Source organism: Archocentrus centrarchus, chromosome 1 (assembly GCF_007364275.1).
Source record: "Archocentrus centrarchus isolate MPI-CPG fArcCen1 chromosome 1, fArcCen1, whole genome shotgun sequence".
Classification (NCBI taxonomy): Eukaryota; Metazoa; Chordata; class Actinopteri; order Cichliformes; family Cichlidae; genus Archocentrus; species Archocentrus centrarchus.
Window position 1 is genome coordinate 31,196,315 of NC_044346.1, and position 18,328 is coordinate 31,214,642.

General features: G+C 40.3%; 2 protein-coding genes across 3 annotated transcripts; both read right to left on the bottom strand.

Moving 5' to 3' along the window:
• Window positions 1–47: 47 nt before the first annotated feature.
• dcaf15 (DDB1 and CUL4 associated factor 15) lies at window positions 48–8,021 on the bottom strand. The gene is made up of 13 exons (XM_030732241.1): window positions 7,776–8,021; window positions 7,126–7,223; window positions 5,757–5,895; window positions 5,565–5,671; window positions 5,318–5,463; window positions 5,069–5,230; window positions 4,181–4,792; window positions 4,000–4,091; window positions 3,144–3,266; window positions 1,614–1,696; window positions 1,405–1,509; window positions 1,197–1,312; window positions 48–744 (listed from the first exon to the last, which is right to left on the bottom strand). The coding sequence occupies exons 1-13, from the start codon at window positions 7,869–7,871 to the stop codon at window positions 689–691; spliced, it is 1,935 nt and encodes a 644-aa protein (XP_030588101.1). The 5' UTR covers window positions 7,872–8,021; the 3' UTR covers window positions 48–688.
• Window positions 8,022–8,462: 441 nt separating this feature from the next.
• khsrp (KH-type splicing regulatory protein) lies at window positions 8,463–17,758 on the bottom strand. Of its 2 annotated transcripts, none has more exons than XM_030732229.1 (18): window positions 17,599–17,758; window positions 15,914–16,016; window positions 15,777–15,830; window positions 15,655–15,691; window positions 15,492–15,550; window positions 15,329–15,400; window positions 15,185–15,242; window positions 14,546–14,693; window positions 13,921–14,019; window positions 13,740–13,844; window positions 13,493–13,595; window positions 13,041–13,165; window positions 12,405–12,701; window positions 12,204–12,313; window positions 12,013–12,101; window positions 11,725–11,931; window positions 10,341–10,540; window positions 8,463–9,313 (listed from the first exon to the last, which is right to left on the bottom strand). In XM_030732229.1, the coding sequence occupies exons 3-18, from the start codon at window positions 15,778–15,780 to the stop codon at window positions 9,305–9,307; spliced, it is 1,722 nt and encodes a 573-aa protein (XP_030588089.1). In that variant the 5' UTR covers window positions 15,781–15,830; window positions 15,914–16,016; window positions 17,599–17,758; the 3' UTR covers window positions 8,463–9,304. The 2 variants fall into 2 exon arrangements, with proteins under 2 accessions (XP_030588089.1, XP_030588080.1); XM_030732220.1 differs by having other exon boundaries at window positions 17,463–17,758.
• Window positions 17,759–18,328: the final 570 nt, after the last annotated feature.

Genomic DNA, 18,328 nt, shown 5'->3' on the forward strand with positions numbered 1-18,328 from the left:
GCAAGATATTCCCTGCAAACTGTTTTATTCTCTTCATCTGTCCAGTTTTCAACACAACACACTCTAAAGGCTTTTCAACATTTTATTTAAACAAAATATCCCAACAGAATACACTCTGACTTCGTTGCTGTGACAGCAGCCAGCTGAACAGGTGCCTCCTCCGCTTCCACTGACAAGTTTCAAAAAACAAAACAAAAACGGAAACAATCAAGTGAAGCGGTACACTTATTCAAATTTTAAATACTGCACCCTTATGAGTCCACACAGCTGGACTGAACTGGTCCAGACTGGATGAGAAACGTGTTTAGAAGCAGCAGAATCTGTCAGATTTTACACACACACACACACCTATAATCATGTGGACATCATACAGATACAGATATTGCATACATTCAGTTACACAAACACACACTAAAACTGCCTTAATGTATAAAAGCAAAAGTAAAGTCTTTGTTCAGTCCAGCTCTCAGTTTTGGTTGTTGCAACAATACAGTACACAACTACAAAAACACCCCCCCAAAACAAAACAAAACAAAACAAAACTTTACAGTATTTCGTCTGGTTCTTTGTTCGGCTTTAAAGACGTGCTACAAACGCAGCCTCTAATTAAGGTCGATACTGCAGGTGTCGGGTCGATGTGTACGTCTGTGCTTTTCTTTCTCTTATTTCAACACATACAGATCTTTCTTCATAATACAATCCAGGTACATCGGTCGCTATCTGCCAACACTTGCAGAGATGAGCCTGCAGGTGAGAGCAAAAGCAAGGCTTAATATCCATTTTGTATTTATTTATACAAAACACACAAACTGATAGCAAAGTTTCTAAGGTAGATTTCGGAAATGTATATTATCTATGGATCTAAAACGGCTCCTGTGCTGGAAAACTTCATGTCCTGTGTTGATTAGTATTTGTTCTTTCCTTTTACACAAAGGTGTTTCCCAGCCCTAGAAAGTCAAAAGCTTTTCTTTGTTTATTTTGACCTTCTCTCTTAGCCAAAGCTCGCTAAAACTTTGCTTCTTCAAAAGGCCTCCTAACAATTTCCGAAGCGGATTTCCCGAGTCCTGTACGGCCTCCTGACTCTAATATCAGTATGTGTTTCTCTGACCTTTTTGACTTTGGATATTTGACAGTTTTTAGCATTTACATTTTTAGAAGATTTATGTTTATCTGTGCTTCTGAGTCTACATACTCACCCTTGTGCAGAGCTTCATTGGTCATGCGATTGATGTAGCGGGAGCTGCTCTCAGGGATGAGCCATTTCATCACCGTGTTCACACAGGACTTCCTGTATGAACTCCAGACAGTTCCACTGATTGAGACACAAAGATCAGCACTTTCAACACAACTGAATTAATGAGTAACAGGAGGCAGACAAACATGTGTATGTGTTGCAGGGTTCACCTGGTCTGACCCTTGACTTCTGTGAGGTCACCAACACCCACAGTGCGACACACACCCGTGTTAAGGTCCCAGCTAACCTGGAGGTTGGAATGGTACGTGTTTGGCCTGAAAACAGAAAGACCCACTGAGTCAGTAAGCTAAGACAAGTCAAACAGATGAGGAGGAAGGTGGCTTTCAGGTGAAAGAGCAGGTGGAAAGACCTGACGTACCTGCAGTGCTCCTCGTCTGAGTTGGAGAACGCCAGTAACAGCAGACCAATGTTGATCATCACAATGTTGGTCTCTGGACACACCTGATACATATCAAACACACATTACATACATGCAAAACGTTCTTCTATGGTTTCATGTTGTATCAAAAATATGAAACTTAAATTAGGGACGCTTCTGGGTATTAATTTCTTAGTCGGATAACCAGGAGAAAAAACCGAGTCTGACTAGTCAACTGGCTGAAAGTCAGAAAACATTCAAAAACAGCAAAAATGTAATACAATCTAATGGATGGGGTTAAATATTAACTATAAAAAGACTGTGTATGTATTTAAGACACTAAAAAAAATTAACTCAAGTTTCTTAAGGTTGAAATCTCTTCTTTCAAACGAAACCTGGCCAAGAAAGCACACATTACAAGGCTGCAAAAAATGATGACTGTGTTTTCCACAAACAGACAAAAATACATAATATAAACATAATATAAACAAGTCCACCTTAGGAACAGCAGTTGAACTTTTCAGTTCAGCTTTAGTTTGTTCTGAAGGTTATTCTTTGGCCAAGGTGCAAAATAAGAGAACACTACACATCCAAGTTATGAAAAAATGCAGGGTATCCTAAAGAGGAGCTGTCTAAAGGTGGGGGGGGGGGGGGGGGGGGGGGGGGGATAACACAAGTAAGAAGGACTTTACCCGGTGTGGCTTTGTAGTTAAAAAAAAAAATACCACTACTAGTTAAACTGATATGTACTGGACAATAAATGTAATCTAAAAGTGAGTCTAGACAACAAACTGTAGAGTAGGCAGCATGCAACTGAGCATATTTAAGAATGGAGCCTGTACAAATGTCTTCCTAACTGTAAAATTAAGACAGGCCCTATTTTGATGATAAAAATCAAATTTAACCTTCAATTCCTTTACTAAGGTTCCAATATGTTCTCTATAAGAGAGTGTGCCATCCACAAAGATACTAAAGTATTTGTAGGATGATGCTTTTTTCCCCTCCTAAGGTATAAATATGAACATCATCTGAGATTTGGCAGTAATTTCTAGAAAATAATGAATTATAAGAACCAACTTTAAACAATGCAATGATGCCAGCAGTTGTCGAAAGGCAGCCTGACTCAGAGGAGAGCAAACTGAGGAGGCTACTTAAAACTATGAATCACATTCTTTGTCAATCCAATCATATTTTAAATGTCACTGAAATGTGCATTTTGAGCTGTGTATAAGATTGCGCACTCTCAGTGTCAGATTAGTTGGCTTTGCAGACCACCATTTACATGTTGCAGCTGTGCCCTGTTACCAGTATTTTTAAAATTAAAAAAAAAAAAAGTGAAACAAGTGATCTGTGGACTACTGTTGCTTGTGTTTGCAGCGGCAGGCGATGATGTAACATCTTGGAATCAACAGTCACTTTACCTTAATGAAACTAGTGACTACTAGCTAGCAAGGACAAGATCAGCAGACTGACTAGTCTCAGTTTTTAAGACAGAGCTGTGTGTGTGTGTGTGTGTGTGTGTGTACTGACCTCTAATATCACAACATCATAGTCACTAAAAGAGCAGAACTGTGTGGCCCAGGCAGCATCGTTCCTGATCACCTCATTGATAAGATACTCAAAGTCCAGAGTCAGCTGCTCAACACACACACTCTGCAAGAGAAAAGCAAAAATTCACAATCAACCACACACACACACACACAAAAAAACACCTAGTGTTATTTTACAGATATACTAAAATGTAACACATACTAATCAAGCAACCAGAGCAGGATACTGACAGGCTGAAAGCAGGGTAAAGCTTCAGTTTTAGTATATAAGCTTCTTCTTTCAGCCACTCCCTTTAGGAGTTGCTACATGAGCTTCATCTCACCTTCAACATTCTTTGGCCAATATAACCCCTATCCCTCATTCGCACATGTCCAAACTATCTCAAACTCACAACCCTTTATTTCAACCTGAGCTATCCCTCTGATATACTCATTTCTAATCTTGTGCCTCTTGTTCAGTCTCAACAGGATGTCACTTCTTCTTTTAGCCACTTACTTTAGATGACACAACAGCGGATCATCTGCCTCCATCTCACCCTATCCATAGCATCCTCTTTTGTCACACCAACCCCCTGCATGTTCTTCTTCACTACATACATGAGTGTTCTCCGTGGTCTTCCTCTTTTCCTGCTGCCAGGCAGCTCCATTTTTGCCATCCTTTGTCCAGTATATCCACTATTCTTCCTCTGTACATGTCTAAACTATCTCAGTCTTGCTTCTCTAACTTTGTCTCCAAACCGCTCAACCTGGGCTGTCCCTCTGATATACTCATTTCTAATCATGTCCATCCCGGTCACTGAATTTACAGTCACAGATAATTAGGCACGGACACATACCTGTCCATTGTGTGGCTCAGTAACCAGCTGCAGGTTACGTCCTTTCAGATCTGTGACTGTGAAAGGCAGCTGAACTTTATCATCTTCATAACCTAGAGAAACAAAAGAGGAAGAAATGCCAGTCAGCAGACTTGCACCTGACCTGATGAACTCTTTTACCCTCTCCTTTATCATCTCTCACCTCCTGTAGTTCCTGCATTTTGCTCTGCTGCCCCTGGTTGCTGTAGGCAGTAGTGTAGGCGTGAGTAGTTTACATATCCAGGCTCACTGACGCTGGCTTCCTGGGATGAGGACAGAGTCGGAGTGGCTGATGGGGATGAGGAAGAAGAGGCGGGAGACATCACTTGTTCAGAACCCTGTGGCAGACTATGGCTAACACCTGAGGTTAACGCTTGTAGTAAACTAGTCCTTCTCTCCTCTACCCTCAACTCTTTACAGTCCCCCTCCTCTCTCATAGTCTCTCCATTAGTCCCTTTGTCTCCTGGTGTCTGTACTGCCTCTTTTTCACTACCATCAGATGCTCTCCTCTCCCCCTGGCCCTCGCCATTTTTCCCTCCTCCCTGGGCTCGCCTAAAAAGGTCAGCAGCAAACTCCCGGGCTCGCATTGCTGCTTGTGAATGGCTAGGAGATAAGGGAACTGGAGCAGGCCTGATAGGTGGAAGTCGATTTTCGGGAGATTCCTGAGGTAGTGAGGAAGAAGAGACCAAAGAAGAGGAGGAAAGAGATGCCGAAGCTTGACTTGACAGGGCTTCTCTCTTTGTGTAAAGGATTTGTGATGACTGACCCGGTTTACCTGAAGGAAACAGAAATAAAGACAAAGGACTGAAATGTAACAGTGATATAATCAGTCAGAAAAACATAAGTGTGACAGTCTAAATGACAATGCCACATTGGCTTCCCATTTTAGGCCCAGAAACTGCATCTATTATATAATCAGTCTGTGGCTGAGCACAGAGTCTGACATTTTCAGCTACATAAACTCTTGTAGGCTCACTGATAAGGAAATATAACCTTATCCAAGGTATTATTAGAAAGAGAAATGAAATTGTAACATTTGTGTATGTCTTACCTGGGCAGAATGAGATGCCACAGGCTACCAAAGAGTAGCTAGTGTTTAACAGAATGACCTGGTCCTTCTTCAGCTGAAAAGCTGGCTGAAAAGTGGGGAATGGATACACAACCTGGTACCTGCTGTTGAGCACATATCCATGTTCAAGACACTCACCACTTCCTGTGGAATAAAAGCGATAAAGTCTGGTAAGAGAGAGGCAGAGGTAGTGAGAGCAGCTAAGTGGTCTCTCTGTGTGTGTTTGTTTACCTGTACGTATGGTAGTGACTGAGGGAACAGGACAGCAGTGAGAGCAAGGTTTTGGAGGTGGCATGGAGGCGATGGTGATGTAGATGTCTCTATTGTTCTCATCACTCATCATTAGGTTCATCAGGACAGAGCTTGAGCTGCGTGTACTTAGCAGAAATGCACACCAACAAAATCATTTACTCATCATTACCTGCAGCTTGCAATAATATTATTCTGGCTGTTAATAAATAGATTTATCGTGCCTTACTTGAAGCCAAAGATGACAATTTTGGACTGATCATTTGGCCACTCACACACTGTAAGGTACAGGTCACTGTAGATTTCCTCCCCTGCAAAAAGTCGCACATGATGGACCTAAAGAGAAGACAAAATGAGTCCCAGGAAAAATAAGCTCTTCAATTATAAATATATATATTTCAATTATATTATTTTTTTTTACCTGTTTGAGTCTGCTGTGCATGTTAAACTCCCACCAATAAAGATGATAGGTATAGAAAGAGAAATCATCATCTTCTCCACAGTCACTGGTGTAAGACAGAACGTAGCGGCCACATTTGGTGAAGCCAAGAAAGATGTGTCTGAAAACAAAAAAGTATTTCTGTAATACATGCTCCAGCTCAAACAATACTACACAACAACATTAAAAAAAAAAAAAAAAGAACCCACTGGACATTCTCAGAATCAGCTGATTTTATACAATAATGTTAGTTTATTTAAAGAAGAACTGTGGTAAAAATATTTCTTCTATGTTTTTGTAATTCACCTCATCTAAAGAAAGACTAAAATCTAAACTGAAATGGCAGTCCAAAAGTCCAAGTACAAACGGAAATCTTGGTTTTGGACACTTGTTACACTCCTACCATAAATGTAGTGAGCACATCTGACACACTGGAACAGTGCTGGTGGAGATACTGTGCTTATAAAGTGGACTGAGTATCAGTTATGATGTGTAGTGGGCAGCTGTTGGGCCCAGCAATTTACTGGGCACAGTAAAATATATATATTTTTTCCTGCATACATAAGATTTTGGGTTTAAAATCACCAGGACTTTAATAAGGATATTTTAAAGAGTTTTTAAGTGGGGCTTAATTTGCTCAAACACAATAATAATTTTATGTAGCCTGGTTCAGCTTCAAATAGAAATTTTATGTCATATTTGAGCTTGACATTATACTACACAATGTCACTGTAGTCTGAAGAATTCTGCCTCTGTGTAAAGTTTATGTTTAATTGGACCATTTTATATCAAATTTTATTTTTCCCTCAAAATGAAATCATAAAGATAATTTAAAATATTTTTTAATATTTTCGATGTGGGTTTTAATTTGCTTGAATCTAACATTATTTATTTGTTTATCAAATGGCAAGATGTAACAGGAAAATGGAGTGTAAGCATGTTTTTCTTCCATATAGGAGGCCAAAGATGTTTTGGCCTTCCACCAAAGGTAAATCACCAGCACTGTAACAGAGATACTTGTAAACAGATGTCTTTCTTTTTACATGGGGTTTCATTTATACACTTTTAAAATAAATTTCTAAATGGCCAGAAATAACAGTAAAATGCACAGGCAGTTAAGTAAGACAGGGTAAAAAGCAACTGGTAATTGCAGATACCCTGAGTTGAGCTGACTAGGGCAACCCCATACCAGTTTCATGTTTAGATCAATTACCAACAGACCTAATTCAGCCACCAATAATCCGAGTCTATTTGAGATGCAGTCAGTGTGAGTTACATGATGTAATGTAGTAGTGTGCCAGCAAAGGTACTTTAATCACAGTAAATCCAGTTAGTATACACATATACATACCCTGCTCTCAGGAACTCCTCGCTGACAATATTCTTTAAAGGTACACACACTCGAGGTGGTAGCTTCCTGAACAGGCGCTGAGAAAACTGTCCTGACAGCTGCAGGACAGACACCACAGTGGAGGTAGTTGTAGCTTAATAGCATACACTGTACAAAGTGCAACATAATGTTTGAAACACTTTCAGTATTTATGGAGGATTTCTCCAGTGCTGATGTTCATCTTCATGTAATGCCCAGCACAGTAAGCCTTCATAAACAGTGCATCAGTTATGCTTGATGCACAACGACTGACAGAGTTGTGCTGCTGCGATGCTAAGACTGACTAGTAACGTTAAAACTCGGTTCAAATTTACACATTTGGCTTAAGTGGCTAGAAATTTAACACCGCTCAATTACATTAGAACATCCTCCTACAAACCAAGCTGAGAAATAACATCTATATAAATATGACTCCAAAAAAAAAACTGCTTTACACTCTGGAGCATTAGCCAATTAGCCATCTGCCACCCGTTGGCTGTTATTAAGTTAGCCCCGGTGCTAGTTAGCAGCTAGCTCCTAGCTGGCCTCAGAAGCTTCTGAAACCGCGGAGGCCTTCTCTTTGACGGCTCCTTCTGAATCGCTCTCTTCAGGTTTTGCAGATGCGTGCCTACCTTTCCGCGCATAAGAAGCTTCACGACATGGTCCTTGTGCTTTCTCTGGCTTTTCTGTTTGCTTTCGTCCTTTTCAGATTTCGAGCTGGGCGCCATCTCCCCTGAACTGTTGTTCCCCGTTGCCCGTCACAGGCCCGTCCCGATTGGTTCACGGGCGGCGTGGGGCGGTCCCCACTCGCCGGTACTCACATCCATCAAAATACCAAACAAAGGTAAGGCCGGCCGCATCCACGAAGGTGTGCCTGTATTTTACGTGCCCGGCTTGAGAACGGTAATGTGAAGTTAGTTAAACTAGAAAGCAGGTTTTAAAATACATGTCAGTGACCTGACAAAAATAAACTAAAATACATATAGAGAAAAATTATTTAGTTTTCGTCAAGCCATTAAGAATGCGGAGCTATTGATGTAGATGTTTCGTGAAACTTATGTCCACTTGGCTGAGTCAAAATTTTAACTGTAATATGAAAAAACTAAACCGAAAAGAGCAAATTTGATGTGGAATCAAATATGTGAAGTAATATCAGATAGGGCATTTCACCTGTTGTGGCATTACACTGACTTTACAAAATGCTGTTGATTACCACACAAGACGCTGGTAATTTGAATGTTTTTATTTATTTAAGTATTTAAAAACAAACTGTAAAAAAAAAACAACAAAAAACAAAACAAAAAAACAAACAAAATCAGCATACAATAAGAACTAATTGGAAGAGACTTTTTTTTTCCAATGTAATGATGTAGAAATGAAACCAAGGGCAGTCAAGCACTCAAGCACACAAACACACACATGCACAAACCAACCTACATAACTGTAGGGCAGTTGGTGCCTTTTTACAGCCAACTTACACACACACACACACAATCTTCTGTTCAGTAGCATACACTGTATACAGACACACACCAGACACACACAAGAGTCACCCCTCGAGGAAAAAAATTACAAACAACATAATTAAAAATAAGAAATTATGACAGCAGGGAGAAATGTACCTGCAACTTAGACACTAATCTTTTTTTTTTTGTAAAAAATTAAGCTTAAAAAAGTACCAAGAACAAGAAGAAAAAGAGACAAACAACTTCTGCATCTTCTGTCATACAAACATATTTTTTGAATATATTCAAAATACTGCTAGACAGTTTTTACCTTCAGCAAACAGAAGGGGAAAACTACTGAAATGTGAATCAGTGTTGAGATGCTGTTGTGCTAGCTTGCAAGCAAAGATGCTTATTATTTCACATTTAAGAAAAAACTCCAAACCATCTGATGTATTACAAGGTGAGGGTGAGGTGAAGGGGTAAGTTAGTGCTTTGTTCAATACATGGGCAAAATGCATTCCCTTTTGAATTTAATTAAAAAAACAAAACAAAACAAAAAACAAAAACAAAAAAAAAAAACACGAAGGTTTGAGTACAAAATGTCTGAGAGGATGAGTGAACCACAGGCTTGTCTTATTAAAGCCAAAAAAAAAAGGAAAAAACAAACAAGTCCAGAGAGTCAACACATCCATCCAACAGAACAATCCACACCTTTACTGAGCCTGAAAAGAAGAGAAGAGACATCATAGACATTGTGACTGAAAAGACATGAAAATTTTCTTACAGTCAACAATTAACATTTTCTAAGTGATCAGTGTCCAACAGGACCCTGTCCCTGGTCCAGTAGATCAGCCTTTTACTTATTTACCAACCTCTTGTCTGCTGCAGGACCAGAGAGCACCTGGAAGCACTGAAATCTTTAAATGTAAATTTCAGGCATATATATATATATATATATATATATATATATATATATATATATATATGAATCTTCTCTGAGGTATTCTCCTCCTTTCTGGCAGCTCCATATTAAATATCCTTTATATCAATATCCTTTGTCCAATATATCCACTATCCCTCCCTTTGCACATGTCCAAACCATTGTCTCCATCGTCAGAAATATCATTATCGCACATTTTCTATACCTTACAGTTTGCACACATCTAACTGCAAATGAGACTGTCAGTTCCTGCACCACCAGCATCATCTTCCTGCTGTGTATGGAACCCCTGTTTTTTGTTTGTTTATTTGTTTGTTTGGGGGCCTCAGCTTCATACACTTCCATTACTGTAAAAATACTGACTGCAAGGAATAAAAAGTCAACTGCGTCACTAAGGGTTTACATCACAGGTGGACTCCGAACTGTGATAGTTGGAAACATCACTGTCCTGTTGGCCAGTCCGCTTACTTTGACATACTTTTGCATGTTATTATTTCAACTAAACTAAAAATCACATATAGCCAAATCATGTGTAAGTTTTTACTCTGCCTTTACACAAGCTGGTAGCCATTTGTTTCCCTGCTGCCAGAATGGTTTTCTAACCAACCATAATGTTATGTCATGTTACATCCCTGAGGTATCACTCAAGAAAACATAAAATGATTAAAACAAACATTTTATCTACTTTCAAAATATTCTATACACAGAAGTTGGGGAAATTTTGTAATTAATAAAATATACAGGTAAGTAATTTATTTAGTTTACTTTCCTCTGGCAGCTATGAGGTCAATTTTAAACACCAGTCATACCTGTTGTCCCTGCTGTGGAGCAGCTGCCTGTCCAGGGGCCTGGCCTGTCTGCCCATAGTAGGCAGCCTGCTGTCTGTAGTACTCAGCCCAGGCTGCACTGTAGTCCTGCTGGCCACCTGGTGCAGCTCCTCCTGCTGCAGCTGGTGTGGGGGCTGCCGCTGTGCCTGGAGCGGCTGCTGCTCCTCCTCCTGCGGGCTGATCTGAAAAAAAAAAGGCAAACATACATTGTCTATGTGCAGTCATGTAACTGTTACATGCTACATCAGGGTTCTAAGCCAGCGGTTGATCACCTGGTGCTGTGCCATGATGAGGTCGTCTTGTGCCGGGCTGAGAATTTGACCGGTTCCTATCACGATTCTTCTATCACTGGAATTAGCAAGTGGGCGCGCACCCCGCGCGCTCCACCCCGTCACAAATACCAGACTCAGATTTTTGTTCTCTTGCTAAATCGCTGCACTATAGTATTATTTTACAGCAATTATTATTGCTAACAACATGATACGCAGGGATTGCTTTTGGCAGACGATCGGATCAATAAAACATCTGGATCATAATGTTTTTGTTGTGTGCGCTTTTTACGTGATTTCTGCAAACCCATTAGTGGAAGGCAACAGCACTCTGGGTCTCGTTGAATGCACGATATATAAGTGTAACTCTTCTGGTTTATATGCAAAAAGAATTATTGCTCTAACTGGAACCGGAAATCCCCTCTGAACCCTACGCTGTAACATACGATGTAACCTGACGTGCACCTTCCAAGAAATGTAACTACACATCCACAAGGACTGTGATTACCGCGTAGGCTTCAGAGGTGATTTGCAGTTACCAGCAAAGACTCGAGGCAGAAGTCTAATTCAGAAAAACGACTGGAAGGACATGCACAATCCAAAAGATGTAAAGGCTGGGTGTTGGGCCAAAAGGGCACAATAAAGAAGAAAAAAAAAAGGGTTCCACATACCAGCAAGGTTCCTTCATTGTTTGTTTAGTCTGAGGAAGGGCAGTCTATAGCCCGAAACATCACTCTCTTTAAAGGTTTGTATTAAGTATTATTATTCAGGAGCTTTGCTAGTGTTCGGACCCCTTTTTTCTTCTTTAGAAGTCTAATTCAGGCCTAACTGTTCACCATCACTCAATTAGCAAGCGCCCGCCCCTGTACATACAACAATCACGTATGGATGAATGAATAATATATTAGCATTAAAATAGTACTGATCATTGGTCATCAGTCAATACGTCAATTGCCAGATGACCAGATATTTGATAGTTGTAAATTCTTAATTGTTTATTAAATGTTTTAAGTTGATATGTACAAATATTTAACAGGCAAAACCTTGTCAGTTAAAGAAAGTCAAATATATTTTTGTCAAAATTAGATCCAACTTACTCATGCCCATCTTCTTGTAATACTCTTCCCAAGCTTTAGTGTAGTCTGGCTGACCCCCAGCGGTCTGGGCTGCCTGGCTCTGGTCCCCAGGGGGTGCTGCTGCAGGAGCTCCTGGAGTCTGGGCTGCCACAGTGCCCCCTGGCTGCTGGCCATAGTATTGTGCATAGTAGGCTGCCCATGCTGAATTCGGGTCTGCTGATGCCTTATCTAATTGGGAGAGATGAAATGCAGGTAAGAAAATAAATGCAGTAATGAAAGCAACAGAGAAGCATAAATTAAAGTACTTACTGGGGTCATATGGATTTGGGGCTTGCCACTGCTGATAAGTACTTCCCCAGCCCTGAGGGCAATACTGGGGCCCACCTGGTGCAGCTCCACTGCACAGACAGAACAGTTTAAAGCATAAACCACCTATTTATATCAGTTTCTTCTGAAAGAAAACACACTGGTGCATTCAACTATTTGTGGGCTGTACTTACTGAGGAGCTCCACCAGGAGGCCCTGCATTATAAGGGTTGGGATTATAGGGACCCATTGGACCAGGCGGGCCCCCTGGACCAGGGCCACCACCCACAGGACACAATGGAGCCTGGGAAAACAGGAAGAAACCATTAACACTCATAATCATTTCAGAGTGCATGTCATCTTTTGACAGTCATTCTTGAGTCACTTGAACCTACCTCGATCTTCTCTTCTATAAGCTGCTTTGCATGATCAATCTGTTGCGGAGACCCTCTGATGGTGAACAGTTTGAAATTTGGGTCGCCATTTGGAGGTGGCTGACGAGATATCTCCACAAACGCACCAGTTTGCTGGTTGATGGACTTGACATTTTCTCCTCCTCTGCCAATGACAAGCCCACATTTATGAGCAGGGATGGAGAAGGTCATCTCTCCTCCTGGTGGACCCCAGTTTCCCTGGCCTCTACCCTGCCCTCGGCCACCAGGTGGCATACCTGCACCAGGACCTGGTGGACCCTGTGGAAGAAATGCACCAAATAGCAGGTGGCCAAATGGTCAAATAGAAACTTAAAGAGGGCGTTTTACCAATTTCCCATACATAGTGTTACAGTAGTGAATCCAAATGTTAAACATGGCCAAAGTTTCAAATAATGAGGTCAGCATATGCACTTCCTTCATATACATCAGTTATCCATGTAACAAAAGCTCAGGCTTGAGACTGATTTAAATGCTCTATTTCAATCTCTTGGCTCTACATGCTGTCAGTGAGAGGGGATATCCCCAAGGAGCTGGAATTGAGCACAACATGCTTCCTTTAAAAGAAATATACTGCCTGTCTATTCAAACTGTACTTACCCCTTGCCCGCCCTCCTCTCTTGCACGGATGCTCTGTAGCAAGTCAGTGATGATTGAGGCAGCATGCTGACACTGGTCTGGTGGACCCATAATATGTGCAATCTTATCAGGACCTGTACCATCATCTGTAAAGAATAAGAAAATGGCAGTCTATCTGTGAGATGTCTTCTATGAGGAATTATTTTCTAAGATAAATTATTACACTTCTTTATATCTAATCACAATCAGATCGGCTGGAAGCCAAGTATGAAATGATGAAAATTGTTTTATTTTGGACATAAAACATCCTTTTTAGGCTTTAGACCATCTTCAAGCACTTAGTCTTGGAATGCCTTTGTTTTACCACAAAGCCAATCCACTATATTGACACTTAGATTTTTTAAACTGTAAATTTATTGTATTTATTACATGTAGTGAAAATATGTTGCTTCAAAAATGTTTAGAGAGTGTACCTGGTTTAAACTGTATTTTCACCCCAGCATCGCTCTGGATTTTTTTGATCATCTCTCCACTGCGACCAATCACAACTCCCACAGAGTGCCGTGGGACAGCTATCTGTAACATTAAATTAATAAATTAAATTGTTAACCAGTCAGAGCTGATGAGTCTCACCCACAGGACCATAAAACACATCCATTAGACTGCACATTCAGCTGTAAGTGTGCTGCTCAAATTTAAATATACTCTGACTTTACTCACTTCAATGCCACCACCTCCTCCCATCCTTGATCCATATTCGTTCCTCTCTCCAAAACCCTGATGATCCCGCTCTCGTAGGATCTCATTGACCATCTCCTTTGCTTGCTAGAAAGCAACACAAAGAAAGATTTAACCAACAGGAGCACAACATATATCCCAGATAACTGAATCCAAAAGGTACCTGGACTTTGTAGGGGTCTCCAATGATGCGAAGGGGTTTATCTATGTTGGGTGGCTGTGACGCATCTTGGATAAGAATCATTTTGACTCCAGCTCGCTCCTAGGAATTTGCAAAAGAAACATATTACAGATATGTGCCAGATTAACTACATTTAAGCACATCAGACTGTTTATTTTTTAGACTGGGATTTCCTAATACTTGATACTGAAAAGCCAGACCTTTCTTTGTAATAATAATTACTTTAATATTTTAATTTTTGTAGCTCCTTTATCTTGGGATCCGCTGCAAAACGCAACCAAATCTTCAGGAGCTGGTGTTACTAAATGCATCTAAGGTTATTTTACGTGACCTCTAGTTACCTCATTTTCCAAATGTTACTCCGGGTTATTAATGCCTCTCGTTTGGCACAAATCAGTTACCTGTTCTGGTGACTAAGATTTCCCTAGCATTAAGTTCATAATTTTGGTTTTTAATATAATTATATACTTATTTTGTGTTTTTTAATGTGTGTGTTACTAGTCTGTGTAACCACTGCTCTCTGTACTCTTGCAAAAGAAATGTTTATAGCTGTATTTTCCTGGTTAAATGAATAATCATCTGTATCATGGTATGCTGCAAGTCTTACCTGTAGTTGTTTAATAGTCTCTCCTCCTTTGCCAATAATAAGGCCAGCCTTTCCTGCAGGAATGATCATTTCTTGCATGGAACTTGACTGACCATTGGTTGACTCGTGACCTCTGGACACAATGTCATCTATAAGCGCCCTGGCTCTCCTGCAAGCAAATTCATAAAGGAAGGGTGATGAAATGATTGAAGAACACAATGCTAATGTGGCAACCCAGTTAACAGTTCACACAATTATTACAGAAAGTCTGAGCAACTTGAAATGAACTCATAAGGTTGCTCACATCTTAAGAGTATCTAGGCACTAGCTAAACACTGATGGTGTACAAATAATGACAAAACAAATAATTAGCTTAAGGACCATATTCAGGGTTTAACTCTTCTTTTGCAACCTTAATAAAGGACATAGACTGAGTGTTGCCTTAGAGGCAAACTACAGAAACATCACAAGTAAACGGGAAATAAAGATTTTATATAATATAAACTCGATCAACAAGTTTGATCATCATTCGACTAGGCTAGCCATCAATCTCTAGTTGCAACTTCTTCGCAAAGGTATTAATGAAATGAAGTACACCAGGAGCCAAACTTCTTAACAGCTGTTCCCAGTATTTAAACATGATTTAAAAGACCAACTTACTCTATGGCATCTGGTGACCCTGTGAGGGAAATGCTTCTTTCTGGCAAACCAACACTGTCTGTGGATCAACATGACAATAATTATGAATCCAAGAGAAGCTGGAATATCGATGATGCACTGCTTACTAAACAAATCACAGCTCACCATGTGCAATTTGGACCTTGCAGCCAGAATCTTGCTGAATTTTATTAATCTGTTCACCTCCTCGGCCAATGACTTTAAGAAAAACACAACAATGTTGAATTTAGCCTGTAACACAGCAGTGCAGGATACATTTGTACGGTTTAGGAAGCGTATGTGTACTCACTGAGGCCAACCATGCTATCAGGCACCCTGCACTCTTCTGTCATTGTGGAGGGCCTTACACTGCAGACACATGATTATGAATAATTAATGACATACAGTGTGTTTAAATCTTTCATAACCGTAAACAGTAGAAGTGTTTACATAAAGAAAAATAAAAGTCAAACCTTTGCTGGGACAGAGCAGCTAGCTGAGCACCAATAGCTGTAAGAGATGGAAAACTGGTGAGTAGGTGGAAACCAAGCAAAAGGAGGTCTTGTAACTGGATAAGTGCGAGTATTTAACGTACACATTGCAGAATCTCTTTCACTCTGTGATGCTACCTTCTTGGCATCGGGTTCATCTGGAATCAGAAATCAAAGTGAGTCTTCAAAGTGGACTAAAATAAACTGCAGACAGAGTTCAAAGTGTGTTCAGATTTTCAACCTCCTTCTTCCAGGGATCGTTTCTGTGATGTGAACGGATAGCTCTCAGCTCCTCCGTTGTTTGTCGTCGGGGGCACACCGTCACCACCGATTTTAGCTGCAATCTGGAACGAAGCAAACATTGGATTAAACCAGACAGGTCTGCAAAGAAGAAATCTTAGCAAAGTCTGTCAGTTTTGGTTAAAAAAAAAACCCCCAAAGTCAACACTGCTTGTAGCAGCATGTGAGCTGTCAACGATGTTCAGCTGATCTCATATAAACTAAACGGTCCTCGCATTTAAAACTGCAATTAACAGACACATGAAGATCGGTTTAATCATGAGAAGAGATAATTTAGTGCTAATAAATGATGCTGTCACAGTAATTGGTGCTTTGGGGCAATTGTTACAAAGCAAGAGTGGAGAGTTAGAGAGATATGGGCATGTGCCAGGCTGGGAGGAATAAACTAAAGGTAATATTGCACTGTATTAAATGCCTCCAAAACTGATCTTCATCCTTTTAATATGATATATAACTGACTCTGCAGATTTATATTTGGTTGCTCTTTACACATCACTGTACAGTATTTGATGTGGGCTCATTCTCGATTTAAGACATTAGTGTCACTGGTACGTTTTAATTTTTAAGTTTTTTTTAACTCTGCCTATTCTAATTGTCAAAAACAATTGTTTGTTCCTTCTGCTTCACATTAAACATTGAAAAGATCTGATCAAATCTTTTTAATGTCCCTTTTGTATCAAGAAAAGTTGTTTTTTTTAAAAAAAAAAGGTTTTTACTCCCTGGGCTCATAAATCTTAAATACTAAATACTTAGTATAATAGTGGGAGTCACTTTGTGCCCCAAATTAATGGAAGCCCATTAACAGTCAGCGAGGGTCCTGCACTAATGTCTAGCCAATAAATCAAAGAACCTATAATCTGAAAGTACTATAAGCAGTGCCTTCAATCATCACAAATAACTTACAGCGACCTTAATTTAACAAATATTATCTATATTCATCATCTCAAATTATAACCATCATCGTCAGACAAAACGGACATTAGTGTTGTTTTTAATTATTTAAAGAGGAAGAAAAACGCTATACTTGTTAATGCAAATAATCGTTAGCTGAAATCACAATCTTTTACAGTAACAGAAATAGCCGATGGCTGAACTGTTTTCAATCATTGAGCTACACTGAATCAAAACGGGCGCAATACTCCAACACTGTTACATGACAAACGCCTCATCAGTGATGGGAGATGATCCCTCAGCTAACCGTTAACTAATGGGTAATAAGTAAACGCAGCTTACTTAGCTTAAGTCCACTTAAGGATCCCCGTATGGGCAGACATTTAATTTATGTAACAGAGCCATGCTAACACAAACCGCTTCAATGAATTCTTCAATTGGAGCAGAAAGTGGGGCAAATGAATGGTTTTGCTATTAGCTAGTGTGCTACCTTGCTTGCTAACTAAAGCTAACGTTACGGGTCGTTAAGCTAGCTACGGTTTCCCAGCAGCTAACTAGCTCGCCGGCTGCTTCTTCTCAGTGCCGAGCTCTCAGATTACCTGTCTGGCTCTCTGAACGGCATCTGCAAACGCGTCTTTTTTCATCCCAGCTCCGACTCCGTTAGATGGCAGAGCGCCGTAATCGGACATGCTGCTCCCAAGGGACTAACGCGCACACATATACACACACACGTACAGGGGGGCAAGCAGGCTGGACAGCTTTAGCCGGGTCGAGCTGCGCAGAAGCAGGAAGGTGAACAGGAGCGTACGGGGGGACACCGATGTGTGGAGATCGGCTACCACGCCGGCAAACTTCCCTGCTTGAAATAACCAATCACTGTATCTCCGACCCCGGGTTTTCTTCTTCCTCTTCCTTTTACATTCGAAGGTTGTTTGTCAAAGGTTTGAAAGAAGAAAAAAAAAATGTCGCCACCTTCTGGGCTGGAGTGGGGCTAGTCAGACGAGCCGGAAATTATGTAGAGTATTGCATACATTTGGATGTTAGAGTCTAAATAACTTCCCCATGGGAAAAGTACCCCCCAGTCAGCCAACACCATGGCTTAAAGGGAGAGCCATGTTGAGACCATTATTTAAACTGGGGTGGCACAGAAACTGATGTCTCATCATCTAAGTGTTTTTTTCCCCCCTGTGTTTTCAAGTTATTGTGGGCTGAATAGTCTTTTTATATAAAAATATTTTTATATTTATATCAGTTACATCATTTGCTTATGAAGAGATCCATTGTAAAGACTCTGAAATGGGTGCTTAAATTGTTGTTTTTGTAATTGTTAAAGGTAATGAGATCATTTTCAGTTATATGGCTAATTACACTGTTAAAATTTCTCCATGTGGTAATAAATCTGTAGAGAAATTGTAGTTATTGAATGTAACTCCAACTTAGTGAATAGATTATCTTTCCCTTCCCC